Here is a 19,580-nt window from a genome sequence, read left to right as displayed (position 1 = left end):
GACACAGTAACACAATTAAGATAAAGGAGGAAATGATTAGGTAAAATGAATCTTTAGCCTCCTTCAGAAGCTCACTGAAAGACTGTTCAATTGTGAAGCAAAGGAAAATTAAAGAACATATATGAAATACTTATGTCACTTAGAGAGACTGAGACACAGAGTCATTAAGTCTGTCAACATTTTGAGAAACAGCAATGAAAAATAAGGTTTTAAAATTATGGGCAAGTCATTATGTAAATGATTTTAATAATTGTACAGCAAGTTTATGTCAATACTGAGTGCCAGAAATATTTCAAAAGAAGTCTGATGTTCATTTCAGTCTTGACAAAAATTAAGAAAATCGATCAGAACCATTACAATTACGATCTCATGTTAAACCCCAGCAAAATCCCCACATGCAAGTTGTTCTTCCCAACATTGAAATCACTACAGGTTAACTGTAAAAACTTGAAATAAGGTAAGAAAACACTTGAATAAATGTGCTTTAAAAGAAACTATGGGTTGGGCGCGGTGGCTCATGCCTGTAATCCCAGCACTTTGGGAGGTTGACATGGGCAGATCACTTGAGGTCAGAAGTTCGAGACCAGGCTGGCCAATATGGTGAAACGCTCTCTCTACTAAAAATACAAAAATTAGGTGGGCGAGGTGGTGGGCGCCTGTAATCCCTGCTACTTGGGTGGCTAAGGCAGGAGAATCACTTGAATCCGGGAGGTGGAGGTTGTACCATTGCACTCCAGCCTGAGCAACAAGAGTGAAACTCCATCTCAAGAAAAAAAACAAAAACAAAAACAAAAACAAACAAAAAAAACTATGGAGATGCAATACTCAAAATCCTGACTCTGGGAAAACTTATCAGGGAGATTTATCACATTATTTCAACAGAAAATTGCAAGAACATAAGAAAAAAAGGAGGGGGAGTATCTATAGATTAAAAGATACTCAGATATATCAACCAATTGCAATATACGAACTTTACTATTATTTCAAAAAAGCTTTTTAAAACACATGTTTTTATGAGACAATTAGAACAATAACTGGATATTTTAAGATAAAAATTAATTAGCCTAGATATAATATTGTAGTACACTTAATCACAATAACAAGCAGCCCTATAATTAAAAAAAATTTTTTTTTAGATAGGGTCTCTGTCCATTGCCCAGGCTGGAGTGCAGTGGCACGATCACAGCTCACTGTAACCTTGAGCTCCTGGGCTCATGCGATCCTCCTGCCTCAGCCTCTCAAGTAGCTAGGAGTACAGGTACACATCACCACACCAAGGCCATTTTTTTTTTTTTTTAGTAGAGACGGGGTTGGCTGTTGCCCAGGTTAGTCTCGAACTTGTGGCCCCAAGCGATCCTCCTGCCTCTGCCTACTAAAGCGTTGGGATTACAGGCACGAGCCCAAGGATTTTAAATTAGTTAATAGTAGGCTCTATGGCAAAACAAACAAAATCATTAATTTATTTCATTTTCAGCATCCTTTTTGCCCAACAGAAGGTGTAACAGTCAAACATAATGAAGAAATTGTCTTGGCACACTTCAAAATAGGTGTAATTAAATCAAATAAATGTACACAAAATTCATATTCCAGTTACATGCTAACAGCAGGATCATCTGACTCTGAACTTCCTATACTCAGTAACAATCAGCCTGGTGTAATGCAAAGTCACATTGGTTCTGGCATTAGCCCTAGGTTCAAATCTTTGTTCTTCCATGCAAAAGGTCAGTAATCTAGCATGAGGAATTAATACTCACAGGACTGTTGTAAGGATTAACTAATTTATGTAAAGTGCCTGACATACACCTGGCACATATACCATGCATGTGATAAGTAGTAACTCACTGCCTACAAAAAAGAGAAGAATGTATCATGTAAATTAAAAACTTTTAGGCCAGGCATGGTGGCTCATGTGGTCAGGAGATTGAGACTCGAGACCATCCTGGCTAATACGGTGAAACCCCGTCTCTACTAAAAATACAAAAAAAATAGCCGGGCATGGTGGCGTGAACCTGTAGCCCCAGCTACTCGGGAGGCTGAGGCAGAAGGATGGTGTGAACTCAGGAGGCGGAGCTTGCAGTGAGCCACTGCACTCTACCCTGGGTGACAGAGCTAGACGCCATCCAAAAAAAAAAAAAAATTTAAATAACATATTTTTGACATCAAATACTACCAAATTCAATAAAGCACATATGTCAATGTTAAAAGGCCAAAGTCTAATCCCTTATTTGTTTAACACTGTACTATAAGATTGAAGACAGAAAGATTCAAGCTTGCTCTGGGCACTTATTTCACTTATTACAGGGCTACAATGGAAGTATGTGGTCCTTTAGAATAAGGGCAATGGAAACCATCAGTCTTTCAAATAAACAATGGAAATATGTAGATAGTAATTTTTCATGGGCAGGGAAGGAGAGGTACAGGGAGGCATAAGGGGAAAGAAGAAGTAGAGTGAACCAAGAAACTTATTTTCTTATATCTAATATTTCATGTATTAGTGTTTGGTGGAATTTATACTATTATTATAAAAGTACTAGTCATAATTGACAGTTATTTGTGTAACATATTTTCCAGTACTCCTTAAAAGGGAAAGGAAATGGAGTGGAGACAGCAAACAGGGGAGGGACACAATAATATCAACTTTGTTGCATTTGCTAACTACAATTTAATGCCAGTATATAATGTTTAAAAGTTTCTACAGCTAAGCAGAGAACTTTTCACTGAAAATAGGCCTTAGTAAAAGGTTAAAATGAATACTGTGTTTATGCAAATCTATAAATTGTCTCATTCATCTAAGTCTATCTTACATGTCTAGAATACCACTATGTAATGTTAATAATACATCTGTCATGACCATAAAGCTAGTAAGTGGCAGAGCTATGTCTTCAAATCCAAGTTTCTCTGACTCCAAAACTGGTACAACCATTGTGCTATGTTACCTCCTAATATAGGTAAGACAAAACCAAATATAGGTACCACAACTGTATAAACATCCAAAAAAATGATGCCATACTTTGTAACCTTTCCGTAAGTATTTGAATATTTTCTACTTCTATCTTGATGTCATGATTGAGTATACTGACAAAACAACCCTGCCACAAAAATCTAGGCTCTAGAACAAAGTATTATTTTAAAGGAAATTTACTATTATTGATTTACATAAGAGTTCAATTTATAAGTTTTAAATTAAGAAAACAAAATGCTATGAAACATACTCACCTGAGATTAAAATTGAATTTCAAATATGAATTTTGTGTTTGTCTATTCTTTACCTGATTCTGAGATATTCACAACTCAGGCATAAATATCTTGATTTACATATAAACTATTAATATAGTTTATAAAGAAAATAGTGATGCCTTGACCTTAAACAATTACAAACTAGTGATTATAAACTGGTCTTTTTATTTTTTTGACAGGGTCCAGCTCTGTTGCCCCAGCTGGAGCATGGTGGAGTGACCAGTGTCCACAGCTCACTGCAGCCTCAACCTCCTGGGCTCTCCCACCTCAGCTCCCTAAGTAGCTGGGACTGCATGTGTGCCCCACCACACTCACCTAATTTTTCTTTTCTTTTTTTTCTAGAAATGGGGTTTTGCCATGTTTCCCAGGCTGGTCTCGAACTCCTGGGCTCAAGTAATCTGCCTGCTTTGTCCTCCCAAAGTGCTGGGATCCCAGGTGTGAGCCACCACATCCGGCCAGGTATTCTTTTAACAGTAGAATTACTACTAAGAAAAACTGCCTTTACACTGGGAACGGTATTTGTTTATATGGCCTTTTTTATTCAGATGAGCTAAGTGCATAAAAAAGTCCTAAGGTATATTTTAGTGATTACTTTATTTTAAAATAACATTTATTGTGCTTCTGTTATAAAACTTCATGTCAGAAAGTCACAAAAACAGAGAGATGGGTAAAAGAAAAGAATAAACGCTACCTATAAAATAATCTCACCACCCAGGAGAAACATTTTTAAGCTTATTTTAAAGTATTATGCTTGATTTTATCTGAATTTAATTAACTTGGAAATAATAAAGAGAACTTTTAAACCTTAGGCTTGTCCTCTTGGCCCTTTTAAATTATCTGATCTACGACTGTCATTTCAGAAAGCATGCTTATACTCCATGAGAAGTCCAAAATCATGCTATTATTTTAGCCTGCGTCATACTTACTGAAATTTTTGTCTCTTTTCTTGTTCATCAGCACAAAATGCCATCATATCATCAACAGCATGACACAATGAACTCTCAGAATCAAAATCACACAATACAAGTACTAGGAACTACTCTTTTCTTGGTAACATTCTTCACAAAGTTCTCTGAAATTTTGTTATAAAATACGTCAATTGCTTGTTGCTGTCATTCTGGAATTTTTTATCAAAATCTTGAGTTAGAGCTGGGCATGGTAGCACACATCTATAGTACTAGCTACTCAGGAGGCTTCAACAGGAGGATCTCTTGAGCCCATCAGTTCAAGACCAGCCTGAGCAATACAGCAAGACTTCATCTCAAAAGCAAACAAACAAACAAACAACAAACGGAGTTAAGCCTCCACGTCGTTTAGTTTTATATTTTGTGTCACTAAAACGCAGTATTTTTGAATAATTTTCCAGAAAAGGAATAGAAAGTATATCCAAGGATGTTTTTAGCCTTTTTACCTGATTGATGGTTGGCTGATGACAGCATTCTAGGTTTAAAATAACTCCCTTTGATCTAAAAGTCTGTCTGTCTTCAGTTAAGAGATACTTTCATTCATTCATTTTTTGAGACGGAATTTCGCTCTTGTTGTCCAGGCTAGAGTGCAGTGGTGCGATCTCGCCTCACTGTAACCTCCACCTCCTGGGTTCAAATGATTCTCCTGCCTCAGCCTCCCGAGTAGCTGAGATTACATGAGCCTGGCTAATTTTTCTTTGTATTTTTAGTAGAGACGGAAACCGGTTTCACCATGTTTGTCAGGCTGGTCTTGAACTCCTGATCTCAGGTGATCCACTCTCCTCAGCCTCCCCAAAGTGCTGGGATTATAGGCGTGAGCCACCGCACCTGGCTCAGGACACTTTCTTCAATTTAAAAAACTATCTTCTTTCTAATATTTGCATTTTGTAAGATAAATAATGTATGTTTTGTCCATTTTCTTAAAAAATCATTTTCCTCATATTTCCAACATCTTTGTTTTCTACATGCTTCATATGTTATCAAATTAGATCTTCAGCAATGTCTAGTCTATTACTTAGTTCTCGATAGAATGTTTACTTTAGTAACCATGTATTATCTTGAATTCCAAGGACTTTCTTGGTCTCTGATTACCCTTTTTCACTGCAGCTTTTTGTTATGGTTGGTGGATCCACTGCCCTCTGTAACCTCCAAGGATACTCGTAACTTACCCTTCTGTTTCCTACATTATCTGTTTGAGGATCAACTGTTTTGTTCATGCTGTCCCTTCTTATCTGTAATCCACTTGATTTTCCTCAAATCTCTGGATTTCTTTTCATATTGATACAGGGAAAAATTCATTTTTCAGCGGTTTTGTGGAGAGTCTCCTCTGAGTGAGAGGCCTGTCAGTAGTGATCTCAGCTGAATCTGGTTCCCCGAACCAGCTGACTCTGAATTTCAGAGATTCTCTGGGGCATCACTGGGAGGAACATTTCACATCTGCAGCAGGACTCTGCCTCCTATTGAGTGGTTCCTTTGTTACACAAACAGCTCACTAACTAAAACTAATGTATTCAAGAATTATGTACATGTAACTGTTATTTATGTTGCCTAAACAAGTAACAGAAAAAAGCACCTGCACTTTGGGAAACAAGTCTTTACAGCTTTCACATCCCCAAACTGATGGAGCAAGGTAGCTTCGAGACAGGAAAATCAAGTACGAGGTAATTTTACATAGTCTCTTCTAAATTTCCATTTCTAAATCTCAATTTTCTAAAGGAAAGGTTATGAATTTTAATTCTACTTTACAAAAGAAAAGTAGTCACAAACATCTGTTCAGAGATAAGCATGCCAGAAAAGAACTTATTTTCGTTGTATTACTATAGTATTACATACTGGTAAGAGAATTACAGTTAGGACTTTAAGTGTGAGATGGGGAAGGAAGAGAATATAATCAATAGCTGAAAATACCTGTCTAAAAGCAAAATCTACATACAAAATAAAATCAAGTACCTAAGTCTAAAAGCAAAATCTACATACAAAATAAAATCAAGTACCACAGCACTCTATGTACTCCCCTCAATCATACAATGCCTTTCTACTAAATTGTAACACAGAATCTGATTCTATAATTAATCAAGAATTTTTCCTCTGAAAATAAGACTTGTATCACTACAAAAATTTTGATGTCGCTAAAGGAAACTGACAAAATTACCCAGTCTCAGCTCTTCCATCATAAATATATACATTACATGAAGGTCCTTTTAACCCATGGCTAGACAAAACATTTTTCTGCAGACAGGATGAGATCACTAAAGCTGAACTCATTTTTTTTGTATGCATATATGATATTTTTAAGCCAAAGGTATTTTTTAGTGTTCTGCCCAAGTGTACCCTTTACGCAGAGTTTTAGTCTTAAATATTCAGCAATATCTCACTACTATAATTATGTGACAGACTCACTTTAAGTTGATAGGCACTGATAGAAATTCAGTTTCTAAGGAAAACACATCGCTAATATTTTAAACAAAAAAACTATTAGCTTTGGTATCTGCAATAAATAACTACAATTTTTGGGCAAATACATTTGAAATTTGTCTACTATATTTACATGAACTTCAAAGAAAGATATTTAATAGTCTTATGTACCATAAAGTTTAAAGACTTACATTAATTTGCAGCCATCCAGAAAACACTGCAGCTGCAAGCACAATTTGCCATTTATTTTTCTGGTATGTCTGTGTGTGTGCGCGCGTGTGTATGTACACATATATATGTGTGCAAGTCAAAGATGTTTCGATTTATAGACACTGCTAAAAGTGATTTCTTACAGTGTATGTTAATTTACGTACTTGCAATTTCTTTCCTTTTTTCCTCTGCGTAACACTGACATATATTTTTCTTTTGGGGGAAAAAAAAATCTACCTGGAATTTAAAACTCTTAGGCTTTGGAGCTAGCCTGATATAATTCATTTACATTTGTATGTGTTCCGTTCGCTTAAGACAGAGGCAGAAGTTGGTGATATATACATTTAAAAAGTTTAAAAAACTAAGATTCAGAAATCTGTGTGTAAAGCACACCACATACGTTACAAAGCAGAGCAGGAAAAATAAAGCATGCAAAACACTTTAAGTGTTCATTAAAGAATACCTCATTGCCTATCATGCTCTATGCTCAGCCCTCTGCACATAATAGATACTTAAGTGCCTAATTTTTCTAAGCACTCGTATCACAGGGATACGAGACAAAGGTGCTGAACACCAAACACGATGCTTGCTGCTATTCAACAGCCTCAGAAATAGGCTTAATCAGGGAGGTAGCTAATAGTCCTGGTTAAATAAAACAAGGTTCTTGGTTTACAAATGGATTGCAATTTTTTGTATGAAGCCTGAATTATTACCTAACACATACACTGGAAGCTACTAAGATGTCATTTAGAAAGGACAAAAATAAAATACTATTTACATTTTAACTACATGTTAAATGAAAAATCTTGTATTCTAGGTATACTAATATGTAAACTACTCTATAAAATGCTCTATCAAGTCTAGACTCCCAATGATCAAATTTGTTGATATATGTATTTGGACATACTAAAAACACCCAATGTAACCTCTTCTTGTAGTCTTTATGCTTCTAGGTTAAAAAAATTTACTTTAAAACTTCCTAAGCTGACGCTTCTCCCGATTTATGGTTAACTGTTAACATCATATAATCCATTTGATAAAAAATTCTGGTATATTTTGACTTAAATAATTGGTTTTTTTTTTGATCTCTTGATTTATTAACTATTAAAACTCCATGTAAGTATGTACCAATAGTTGTATTTTCATAGTTCCTGAAATATAAAACTGACGAAATAAGTTGTACAAATTACGACAATATATTTATAATAGTACAATTTACTGTTATAACACTGAGAAAAGTAGGCTTCAAAGGCCTGGTCATTTTTTTTTTTTTAATTTTATGACACAGAAATGCACTCAGTAAACCAGTGGGTAACAACATATTACTGTAATTTCCAATCTCCTAATCTGTCTTCAGTAAGCTCGAAAAGTAGCTTGTCTATTTATTAATGAAGCATTTTCTTGATTAAGTTGAAGTACGCAAGTGAGGAACATTTATAGGAGCCGCTTAATAAACAAAACCAGTTTAGACAAAGTAAGGTAGAAAATGGTGACTAGCTCTTTTGACAGTGACTGGCATTTTAAACTTTGTTCATTAGACACTCTAAGTAATAAAACCAGTGTCTGGCAAAGTTGTTAACAAAATCTCTACTGGCAATTAATGAGTGTCAGAAAGTATGCGGGAGGGGTGTTATGTGACATAAGTTACCCACTTCTCCATTTCCACGATTATGGTTTATGAGCAAGATCTGGTTCTCTGAATATGACTGAGTTCTCGCACAGTAGCAAGAAGCAATCATTTGTAGCAAACACTATTGCTGGATAGAATTTCTATACAGGAAGGTAACATGTACTTAGACTAAGGGAAAACGGCAGAAGTTAGGGGAAAAAAAGACTAAATAATTGGCCGGGCGTGGTGGCTGATGCCTGTAATCCCAGCACTGTGGGAGGCCGAGATGGGCGGATCACGAGGTCAGGAGATCGAGACCATCCTGGCTAACACGGTGAAACTCCGTCTCTACTAAAAAATACAAAAAACTAGCCGGGCGAGGTGGCGGGCGCCTGTAGTCCCAGCTACTAGGGAGGCTGAGGCAGGAGAATGGCATAAACCCGGGAGGTGGAGCTTGCAGTGAGCTGAGATCTGGCCACTGCACTCCAGCCAGGGCGACAGAGCAAGACTCCGTCTCAAAAAAAAAAAAGACTAAATAATTATGTACATCTAAAAGTGCCAAACATTTATACACAAATAAGCTGTATTAACCAGGACATGTATTCCTGCAACAATATCATAAATGTCTGATATACATGATATAAAACTACTACTCAAAGTGTGGTTCATAAAGATAGGCCAATCTGCAAATTATTACTGACCCATCATAAAATAAGGGGCTGGTACCAAACATGGAAATCAATTATGTCACTAAGCACACTGCTTATTATAGTGGACATTTTTTCCATAGTATTTTTTCCTTTCTAATGAAGGAAGCAATGCACTGACTGACATTCTGGCACAGGCTCCTTATCTTGAGGGCTGGTAACAAACAGTTAATGGAAAGGCTACTCTGAGTAGCACTGGCATAAAGCGCAATGACTAATGGAATAAACCGCATTTAGAATGCTACATACATGACACCCTCTTAGTTACTCCAAATTTATTAAGTTCTAAAATTCATAATTTTGGTTATTCTTTAACTTTCAACACTTAAAGTGTATCTGTCACATAGATGATGTGCTGTATTAGATTATGCTACTCGGCTTCATATATACAAACATCTATGGGCACTTATATGATTATACCCTCGTATGTTCTGAATTTAGATTGGATGAAGTTTGGTACAGTTAAATCTAATAAGGACCTCATGTAAATTAAGTAATAAATTTTGGGTATTTTCATCAGTCTTTTTCAGCAACTCCAAAATCTTTATATGATACTTACTGATGATTTTTGTATCATTCCTTGAGGGACTTTGACCAAGCAATAATTCAGGCACATTCACCATGTGGAAAATAAATATTCTGAAAAATCAATATATAGCTGATGAACACATGAAACAATCAAGATCAGTGAAAATCAAAAAGGTTCTAGAAGGTGTGTTCTGCACTAATTAAACATGTAAGTTCAAATAAAATACCTCCCTTCTTCTGTGGGAAAATTTGTTGCAGCACTTCTTTCTAAAAGCAAGTTTATAACAAAGCTGCTTTTCATAGCTACAATCTTCAGAAGTGACAGCAATGAAAAGAATTAGCTGATTTTTGGGATTTCTTAATATCCAGAGGGCAGCCAAATATATAATATTTATAATAGCATAACAGTTAACATACCATATAAACATTTTTTACCTTTAAAATCTTATTTTCTTTCCTTGGAGACAGGGTCTCACTCTGTGTTGAGGTTGGAGTACAGTGGTGCAAACACAGCTCATGGCAGCCTTGACCTCCCAGGCTCAAGTGAACCTCCTACCTCAGCTCCATCCCGAACAGCTGGGACTCCAGGTGTGTGCCACCATGCCTGGCTAATTTTTTATTTTCTGTAAAAATGGGGTTTCACCACGTTGCCTGGGATGGTCTTGAACTCTTGGACTCAAGCGATTCATCCATCTCGGCCTCCCAAAGTGTTGGGATTACAGGCGTGAGCCACTGCATGCACCCAGTCTTAACATATTACTCTTACTTTCTCACGGAAGTTAATGCAATTCCAGCTATTATAATCTTTATTCCAGTTTAGATTGGACGAAAACGTTCAAAGGACTCTTGGCTTTTAGCGGGAAGATGGATTTACAAATATTTTGAAAGCTGAAATTGACAGGAGTTACTGGATTATGTTTTCTCCATTTTCTTAATCAGCTGTATCCTCAGTACTTAAGCAATGCCTAACCTATAATGAGTGCTCAAAAACAGATGTTGAGTAATTGAAAGAAGGAAAAGGAAGGAGTTTAGATGACTCTCGAGTGTATGACTTATATGTGCAGATGAATGACGTTACACTAATTAAGTGAGAAAAAAACACGAAGAGGAGTGTAATGGTGGGGGTATGCTGATTTTTGAGATTTAGCTGAGGAAATCCAGGTGGAAATATTCAGAAAGCCGCCAAATATGTAAGTTTGAAGCTTAAGAGAAATGTCTGAGACAGATGTATTTGCAAATCATTATATAAATGGCAGTAAAAACTCTAAGTGTGGGTGAAATTTATTTGAGAGAGTATGCACCATGAGAAGAGGGGTCCAGAAAGTAAAAATCTTGGGAAAACCAACACAGGGGTATTATGGAAAGGAAATGAGGATGCTATGAAGACCAGGAAAACCAACACAGGGGTGTTATGGAAAGGAAATGAGGAAGCTATGAAGACCAGAATCTAGGAGGAAACTGAGAAGGAAGAGTCTGGGGAGCTGGATGAAAGCCAAGTTTGTCCCAGCAACCAAGGCAAGAGAATTTTAGGAAGAATATGGTCAACGATGTCAAATTCTATGGAGAATTTCAAAGGATAAGGACTGAAATATGACTGTGGGATCTGGCAGTGACAGCAAGTGCAATCTCAGTAAAACTAGGTTCCATGCAGGAGAGTCAGTCAGTCTACAATGTACCTTAAAAAGCTTAGTTGTAAAGGGAAGGGCATAAATGATTAAACAGCGATGCAGGGCAGAAGAAGATTTTGCTGAGTCTTGTAAATATATGTGTAAAAAAATTATCAATGATTGTGTTCGACTGTACTTCGACCCTTCTATCCATCCAAATCATCATCTCCTCTGCCACTAGCTCCCTAAGACATGTCTCCTTAATGGCCTGGTACACACCCTTCCAGATTTTGCTCCATGCTAATAAAATTTTACACAAACATATGTACATAAACATACATACAGATTTTAAAAACAATTCATCTTACAAAAATGAGACATAACTGTTCTTGATTTTTTGAACTCAACAATACTTTATAAAAATGTCTTCAAGTAACCTTACAACTCCAAGCACGGCACTGACATGTTTTTTTCATGGTTGTGCCATAGTTTATGGTGAGGCTATACACTGATTTAATCAACCAATCCCTTAGTGATGGCTATTGTTTTGCCCCTAAAAAGAATGTTATAACAAACATAAGATACTCCCACAAGTCTGACTGCTAGATCATGAAGCCTAAGTATTTTTAAGAGCATTTTTGTGATGGTAAATTTTTTACTTACACAAAAGTGAACAGAATGTTATAGAGACAATTTGTCTCAGCTCCACTGACCATCAATCTTTGACCAGTTCACACCTCCATTCGCCCCATCCCTGTATCATTTTGAAGATCTTGTTCATATCCTATCATTTCATTGATAGATATGTCAAGTATGTATCCCTAGGACTCCTGAGTTTTGTTAGCTGTTGTTAGACTCTTTTTCTAAAAGATGGTAAAATTTACATAACCTCCATTTTTACCCCTTTCCTTATTAGGTAACCATTTTATAAGTTGTTGGTTTATTCTCTCATTATTTCTTTTTTAAAAATGTGTAAGAAAATATATGTATTTATAGGCTTTTAAAATCTTTAAATGTTTGCAATTATCCTTTTACCCTGACAGATGAGTAATATCTCAGCCAGGGACAGGATTCTTATGTTGCAGTTCTTTTCTCTCAGTAGTCTATCTTCCACTATTGCAAATCTGAAGTTCAGTGCCAACCTGACAGTATTTCTTTGCCCATAACTTGTCACTTCACAGCTAAAGAATTTGGCCAATGTATGTCAAGGGGTATGTATGTGTGTTTTCACCAAATCAATCTGAAGTCCACTGAACTTCAAAACTGATAGGCTTTTCCGGCTCAGAAAAATTTTCTTCTATTACTTGCATAAATATTATCTATCTTCCATCTGTTTTTCTCCTTTTTAAATTCCTATAAATATTATTCCCATTAGCTCTGTTATGTCTCCTGAATCTGTTCCTTAAGTCTTTTACCTTTTCTTTCATGATTCTCTTCCTATTTTTGCTCTATATTGTGAAGATTTATCTTACTTTATTTTTCCAGTCTAATAATAGAAGTCTCCAGTTGAATAATTTGAAGTCTCCACAGTGACCATCCCCCGTTTCATTGAGTTTTAAGCTCAGAAAAGTATTTTTATGCTGTACTTGAATTTTCTTAAGTGCCCATTTTTGTTGTTGTTTAAGCTGTTTCCTCTAGTAGTTTCACTTTGGTGGGTTAACATTCTGTTTGTTCAATTTTATCATTCTCTCACTTTTCTAGGCAATCTTGGAGGGTTGGTAAGCTCGTTTATTTTTACTGGATAGTGAAGAGGTGAAAATAGATATTAAAAGCAAAGTTGCCACCTTCACCATTTTTCCTATAGTTTTAGCTCCATTCATTATTTCCTTTAAATATCGATGTCAATCCTTTACCACTGCTATCTTTTTCTTCTTCATTCCCCACTTCCCCTGTCTCCTCTTCCTAAATTAGTTCCACTTTTGGACGGGTAGATAGTTTAGTGGAAGCCGTAATTGTTTCCTAAGCTAAACAAAAGAACTATCACTATTGCTGGTCTCTTCTCAAAAGCGTGGAAAACGTATCAGGCTTTTCCCTTAACATATAATCAAAAATTTCTCAGTACTAAAAAAAAAAAAAGGTCCCTCAATATCTAGATATTATATATGCCATTTATCTTACCTGAGTTTTCTATAAGATTTTCCCAGAGAAGAATAAATCAACTATTAAACACATACTTCTCAGTCTTGCCCATTAAAAGTCTGATGTGCCTTTTAAATCATTTTTATTTTTTTCTACATGGTCCTCTTCTGTTTCTTTTCCACACAAAATATCTGTTAAAGAACCAAGGCTGTTTGGCCTTCTCACAATCTGGAATTTGCTGATTGCATACTCTTGGTATAGTTCAACTTGCTCCGCTGAACTTGGCATTTCCTGCAAATTGGTAGCTGGATCCTAAGGATGAAGAGACTAAGGTTTGATCCCTTTGATAAGGCTATAGCAGGAGTACAGTATATTCTTTCATCAGGTGTGCAAGAATATAGTATATTCTTTTTCTCTTTAGTGTTAGCAAGTGTTGATATTCAATGCTTAGATATATTAACTATGGCAAAATAGTCATATTTTAACTTTTTTCTTTTTAGCTGGATTAATATTATAAAGATACTTCTCCTTACCTGTGACGAAATTATCCACTGACAGAGTTCATATAACGAAGGCAAGATAAAGGAATTTTTTCTCCTCCTATTCCACTTTTGTTTTCGTTAACAGACATGATCTTTCTATGTTGCCCAGGTTGGCCTCAAGGGATCTTCCCACCTCAGTATCCTAAGTAACTAAGACTTCAGTTAGGCATCATTAGGCCTAGCTATTGGCCTGTTTTTTAAGATGACAAACTGGTTCTCTATCACCTTCTTGTGATGATGAATTAATTTTTAACTTATCATAAAGAACTAAGCAAGATGGCAGACTAGAGATAGCAGACACCCACCCTCTCCAGAGTGAGCTAAAATTACAAATAGGTAATCATATCTTGAATAGGTTATCTAGGAAGAGAACATTAAAGTCCAACAGAGAAGTCACAGGAAACACTTGAGGCAGAGAAGGGGAAGGAACCAAGCAGCCTACTTGTCTGAGATCTGCTGGTGGCCATGAGGGGCTCAATATTGGGGCAGGGGAAAGAGTACGTGAGAACTTTAGTAGTCCACAACCCCATCACAAACTGCTGCAATCTCAACCACAGGAGAGCTCCTCTACCCACACCAACCCTGAAACTAGTGTGGGCAGTGATTTGGAGACCCTGCACAAGCACTGCACCAGACAGGGAACTTGCACTGGGTCACTACCCCATCTCCCTGCCCCTGGTACCTAAGCAGCTGGAGTTGGGCACCACCGCGAGAGCCCAGCTGTCATGGGACTTCATCATGTGCTGGAAACCATAGCCCCTGTATCTCCACATCCCAGGAGCTTCCATTGACACTCCCCCAGTCTCTACCCAGAGGGCTAGAGTGGCACAGTGCTGGCTGGACCCAAAGATGCTATGGGGTTTCTGGTACTCTAACTCAATAGAGTATTCTCCAGGGAAATAATAATGCACTGTACCAAAAGGGAAGCCCGTGGGACAAAGGAAACTAAAGCACCAGCTTTCTAGAGCCCAGAGCTCCCTGCATACGGCTGTGAAAAGTGACCCCACCACCAGCAGTGGCACAAACTCTGTGCTCAGCCTTGTGGGAGTGAGACCCCCCCACCTCCTACTAGTGGAGCAGCTTCTGTGCCTGGGCTCACATGTAGAGTGGGACCCCTTCTCCCACTCCAAACACCAATGCAGGCACAGCTGCTGCTGCTACCACTGGATGTTGGGGGGAGCGAAACAGAGAGCTGCCTGTCTAGGCCTGTGAGTGGTGATTGTGCCCCTACTGGTGGCATGGCCTTTGTGCTGGGGCTTGTGTACGAAGGCTGTATTCCCTTCTCCATTCTGTGCAGCTCTGCTGAAGAGAGTGAGAGAGCCTGAGAGTTGTGTCTGGGGCTGTGCAGTGACCCTGCACCACAGCCATTGCCAACACCAGCATTCACTACTTAGAATCCAGGGGATCATCCCACCACTGGCACTGCCCATACCACACTGGGACCTGAGAACCTGCTCACCTGCCCAGCCCACTGTGCCGTTACTGGCATCTAAGCAAGCTACCTGGACGTCTAAGAACTGACCCACCTGGTCCTGCTAACACCAGTGCCAGAATATGCTAGGCTGGGGCTCAGAATAAGCCATGTTCAGCCCACCACTGCCACCACTGGGGCCAAAGACTGGCCCACCCAACATGTCTGTCCCTAGCAAAACTTCACCATAAACTCCACTAAGTGCACCCTAAACTACCAAGGAAATCACAGACACCAATGACACTGTTGACGGCCAAAGAAAATCATACAGAGTACACTGCACTATCATACGCACTCCTAACCAAAGCCAAAGGGCCCTATCAAACTAACACCATTGACACATCCTTGGGAAGAAGCTCTCCCCTATGAAAGCAAGTTCGAAAAGCTGGAAGAAGTACTATTACACCAGATACACAGGTATGAATGTAGGACACAGGAAACATGAAAAAAGAAGGAAACATGTAATTCCCGATCAACAGATCCCAATCAAAAAGAAATTCAAGAAATCCTGGGGGGAAATTTCAAAACCATGATACGAAGCAATCTCAGTGAGATATAAGAGAATTCCAAAGATAATACAAAGAAATCAGAAAAGCCATTCAAGAGAAGAATGAGAAACTTACCAGAAAGAGATCATAAAAAAGAACCAAACAAAAATTCTGGAACTGAAGAATTCCTTGAATGAAATACAAAATACACTAAAAAACTTCAACAACAGACTAGACCCAGCAGAAGAAACAATCTCAGAACTTGAAAACAGGTCTTGGCCAGGCACGGTGGCTCATACCTGTAATCCCAGCACTTTGGGAGGCCGAGGTGGATGGATCACTTGAGGCCAGAAGTTTGAGACCAGCCTGGTCAACATGGTGAAACCCCCGTCTCTTATAAAAATGCATGAAAGTATCCAGGTGTGGTGGTACACACCAGTAATCCCAGCTACTTGGGAGGCTGAGGCACAAGAATTGCCTGGACCTGGGAGGCAGAGGTTGCAGTGAGCTGAGATCACACCACTGCACCCCAACCTGGGCAACAGAGCCAGATTCTGTCTCAAACAACAACAACAAAAAATTAGGTCTTTTGAAACAACCCAGACAAAAATAAAGAAAGAAACAAAAAAAAGAATGAACAAAGTCTTTGTGATATATGGGATACTATAAGCAATCAAATATATGAATTACTGGTATCTCTAAAGGTGAGGTGAGAACAAAAGGGATGAAAAACCTATTTATCAAAATAGCAGATGAAAACTTCCCAAGTCTAGCAAGAGATTCAGACATCCAGATGCAGGAGGCCCAGTGATCCCCAATGCAAAAAGGTTTCCACACCACAGTATAGTCCAACTGTCTAAAGTCAGTAACAAAGAGAAAATTCTAAAACACTAAGAGAAAAGTATCCAGTCACCTACAGACAGGCCTCCCTGCACCACCGTGAGACTAACAGCAGACTTCTCAGCAGAAACCTTATAGGCCAGGATATAATAGGAAAATAAGTACTGAAAGAAAGAAACTGTCACTCAAAGATACTACATCCAACAAAATTATCCTTCATAAACGAAGGAGAAATAGAATCTTCCCCAGACAAGTAAATACTGAGAATTCATCACCACTAGACCTGCCTTACCAGAGATGCTCAAGGGAGTCCTAAACCTGGCAGTGAAAGAACAACAGTTACTACCATGAAAACACCTGAAAATATAAAACTCACTGGTAAAGTAAATACACAAATGAGGAAGAGAAAATAATCAAATGGTAGTACCACAGAAAATCAGCAAACAATAAGGACAACCAAGACAAAAAGGAACAAAGAATAATACAGAAAATAACCTGAAAACAACAATACAACAGAAACAAAACTTCACATATCAATAAAACTGAATGTAAATGGGTTAAATTCTCCACTTAATAGATACAGACTGGCTGAATGGGTAAAAAAACATGATCCAACTATATGTTGCCTATAAGAAATGCATTTTACCTGTGAGGACACATATAGATTGAAAATAAGGGGATGGAAAAAGATATTCCATGCATATGGAAACCAAAAGCAAGCAAGAGTAGTTATAATTATACTGGATAAAAAATATATATATTTTTTGAGATGGAGTCTTGCTCTGTTACCCAGGCTGGAGTGCAGTGGCACAATCTTGGCTCACTGCAACCTCCGCCTCCCAGGTTTGCACTATCCTCCTGCCTCAGCCTCCCGAGTAGCTGGGACTACAGGCGCCTCCCGCCACGCCAGGCTAATTTTTTGTATTTTTAGTAGAGATGGGGTTTCACCGTGTTAGCCAGGATGGTTTTGATCTCCTGACCTTGGGATCCACCCACCTGGGCCTTCCAAAGTGCTGAGATTACAGGCTTGAGCCACTACGCCCGGCTCGGATAAAATATCTTTAAGTATAAAAAAGTTTAAAAAAAGACAAAGAAAGTAATCATATAATGATAAAGAAATCATTACAGCAAGATAATATAACAATTCAAAATAATATACGCACCCAACACTGCAGTACCCAGATTTACAAAGCAAATACTCCTAGATACAAAGAAAGACTCCAACACAGTAGTACTGGGGGACTTCAACACACCACTCTCAGTATTAGACAGATCATCTAGATAGAAAATAAACACTGGACTTACACTGGACTTCAGACGAAAGGACCTAACAGACACTTTCAGAACGTTTTATCCAACAACTGTAGAACATACATTCTCATCAGCACATGGAACATATATATGACTGACCATGTTAGGCCACAAAACAAGTCTCAACAAATTTTTAAAACTTGAAATCACACTGTATTCCACAATGGAATAAAACTAGAAATCAATACCAAGAGGAACTTTGGACACTACACAAATACACAAAAATTTAAAAATATGCTCATGAACGACCACTAGATCAATGAAGAAATTAGATGGAAATAAAAAAAATTCTTGAAACAAATGAAAGCAGAGGCTGGGCATGGTGGCTCATGCCTGTAATCCTAGCACTTTGTGAGGCCGAAGCGGGCTGATTACTTGAGGTCAGGAGTTCAAGACCATTCTGGCCAACATAGTGAAACCTCGTCTCCACTAAAATAAAAAAAAAATACAAAAATTAGCCAGGTGTGGAGGCACACATCTGTAGTCCCAGCTGCTTGGGAGGCTGAGGCAGAAGAATCTCTTGAGCCTGGGAGGCAATGGTTGCAATGAGCCGAGATCGTGCCACTGCACTCAAGCCTAGGCAACAGAGCTAGACTCTGTCTTGAAGAAGAAAAAAAAAAAAAAAGAAGAAGAAAGTAGAAACACAACATACCAAAATCTGGGGACACAGCAAAAGCAATGCTAAAAAAAGAGGTTTATAGCAATAAACACAAATAAATATTTCAAATAAACACTCTAGTGATACACACCTCAAGGTACTAAAAAAAGCAAACACAAACTAAACCTCAAGCTAGCAGAAGAAATAATAAAGACCACAGCAGAACTAAACAAAATACAGAGACTTTAAAAAATGCAAAGGATCTATGGAATGAAAAATCAGTTCTCTGAAAAGATAAACTGCTAACTAGATTAACCAAGAAGAGAGGAGATCCAAACAAAATCAGAAATAAAAAAGGGATATTACAACTGATATCACAGAAATACCAAAAATCACCAGAGACTATTATGAACTAAACACAACGAACTGAAAAACCTAGAGGAAACGGATACAGTCCTGGAAATATACAACCTGCCAAAATCAAACCAGAAAGTAATAGAAAATCTCAACAGACCAATTCAGTAATAAAAAGTCTCCTAACAAAGAAAAGCTGGGGACCAGATGGACTCACTGCAGAATTCTACCAAAGAATTACTACAAAGAAGTACAAAGAATTACCAATTAGTACAAAGAAGAACTAACACCAATCCTCCTGCAACTATTCCAAAAAACTGAAGAGGAGGGGATTCTCCCTAACTCATTCTACAAAACCAGCATCACCCTGATTCCAAAACCAGACAAGGACACACCAAAGAAAGAAAACTATAGGCCAACATCCCTGATGGGCCAACATCCCTGATGAACAGATGTAAAAATCCTCAACAAAATATTAGCAAACTGAATCCAATGGCACATCGAAAAGATAATACAACATGATCAAATGGAATTTATATCAGGGATGCAAGGATGGTTCAAAATATGCAAGTCAATAAACATCATACATCACATAAACAGAATGAAGGGCAAAAACCAT

General features: G+C 37.8%; 1 protein-coding gene across 32 annotated transcripts in view; it reads right to left on the bottom strand.

The window, feature by feature from the left end:
- ANKRD12 (ankyrin repeat domain 12) overlaps window positions 1-19,580 on the bottom strand; it is a 134,606-nt gene that overhangs the window by 27,924 nt on the left and 87,102 nt on the right. For 4 of the 32 annotated variants that reach the window (XM_074022903.1, XM_074022904.1, XM_074022905.1 and 1 more), the window contains one exon: window positions 9,703-9,782. The exons of 27 other annotated variants lie outside the window; for them this stretch is intronic. In XM_074022903.1, coding sequence (XP_073879004.1) covers window positions 9,703-9,766 — 64 coding nt within the window. In that variant the 5' untranslated portion in view covers window positions 9,767-9,782. Of the gene's footprint in view, window positions 1-9,702; window positions 9,783-10,106; window positions 10,202-19,580 lie in introns of those variants that run through there. One more of the 32 variants, XM_065534214.2, reaches the window with a different exon arrangement.

Source organism: Macaca fascicularis, chromosome 18, assembly GCF_037993035.2.
Source record: "Macaca fascicularis isolate 582-1 chromosome 18, T2T-MFA8v1.1".
Taxonomy (NCBI): domain Eukaryota; kingdom Metazoa; phylum Chordata; class Mammalia; order Primates; family Cercopithecidae; genus Macaca; species Macaca fascicularis.
Note: the sequence above shows the minus strand (reverse complement) of the source record. Positions and strands in the feature narration are given on the sequence as shown.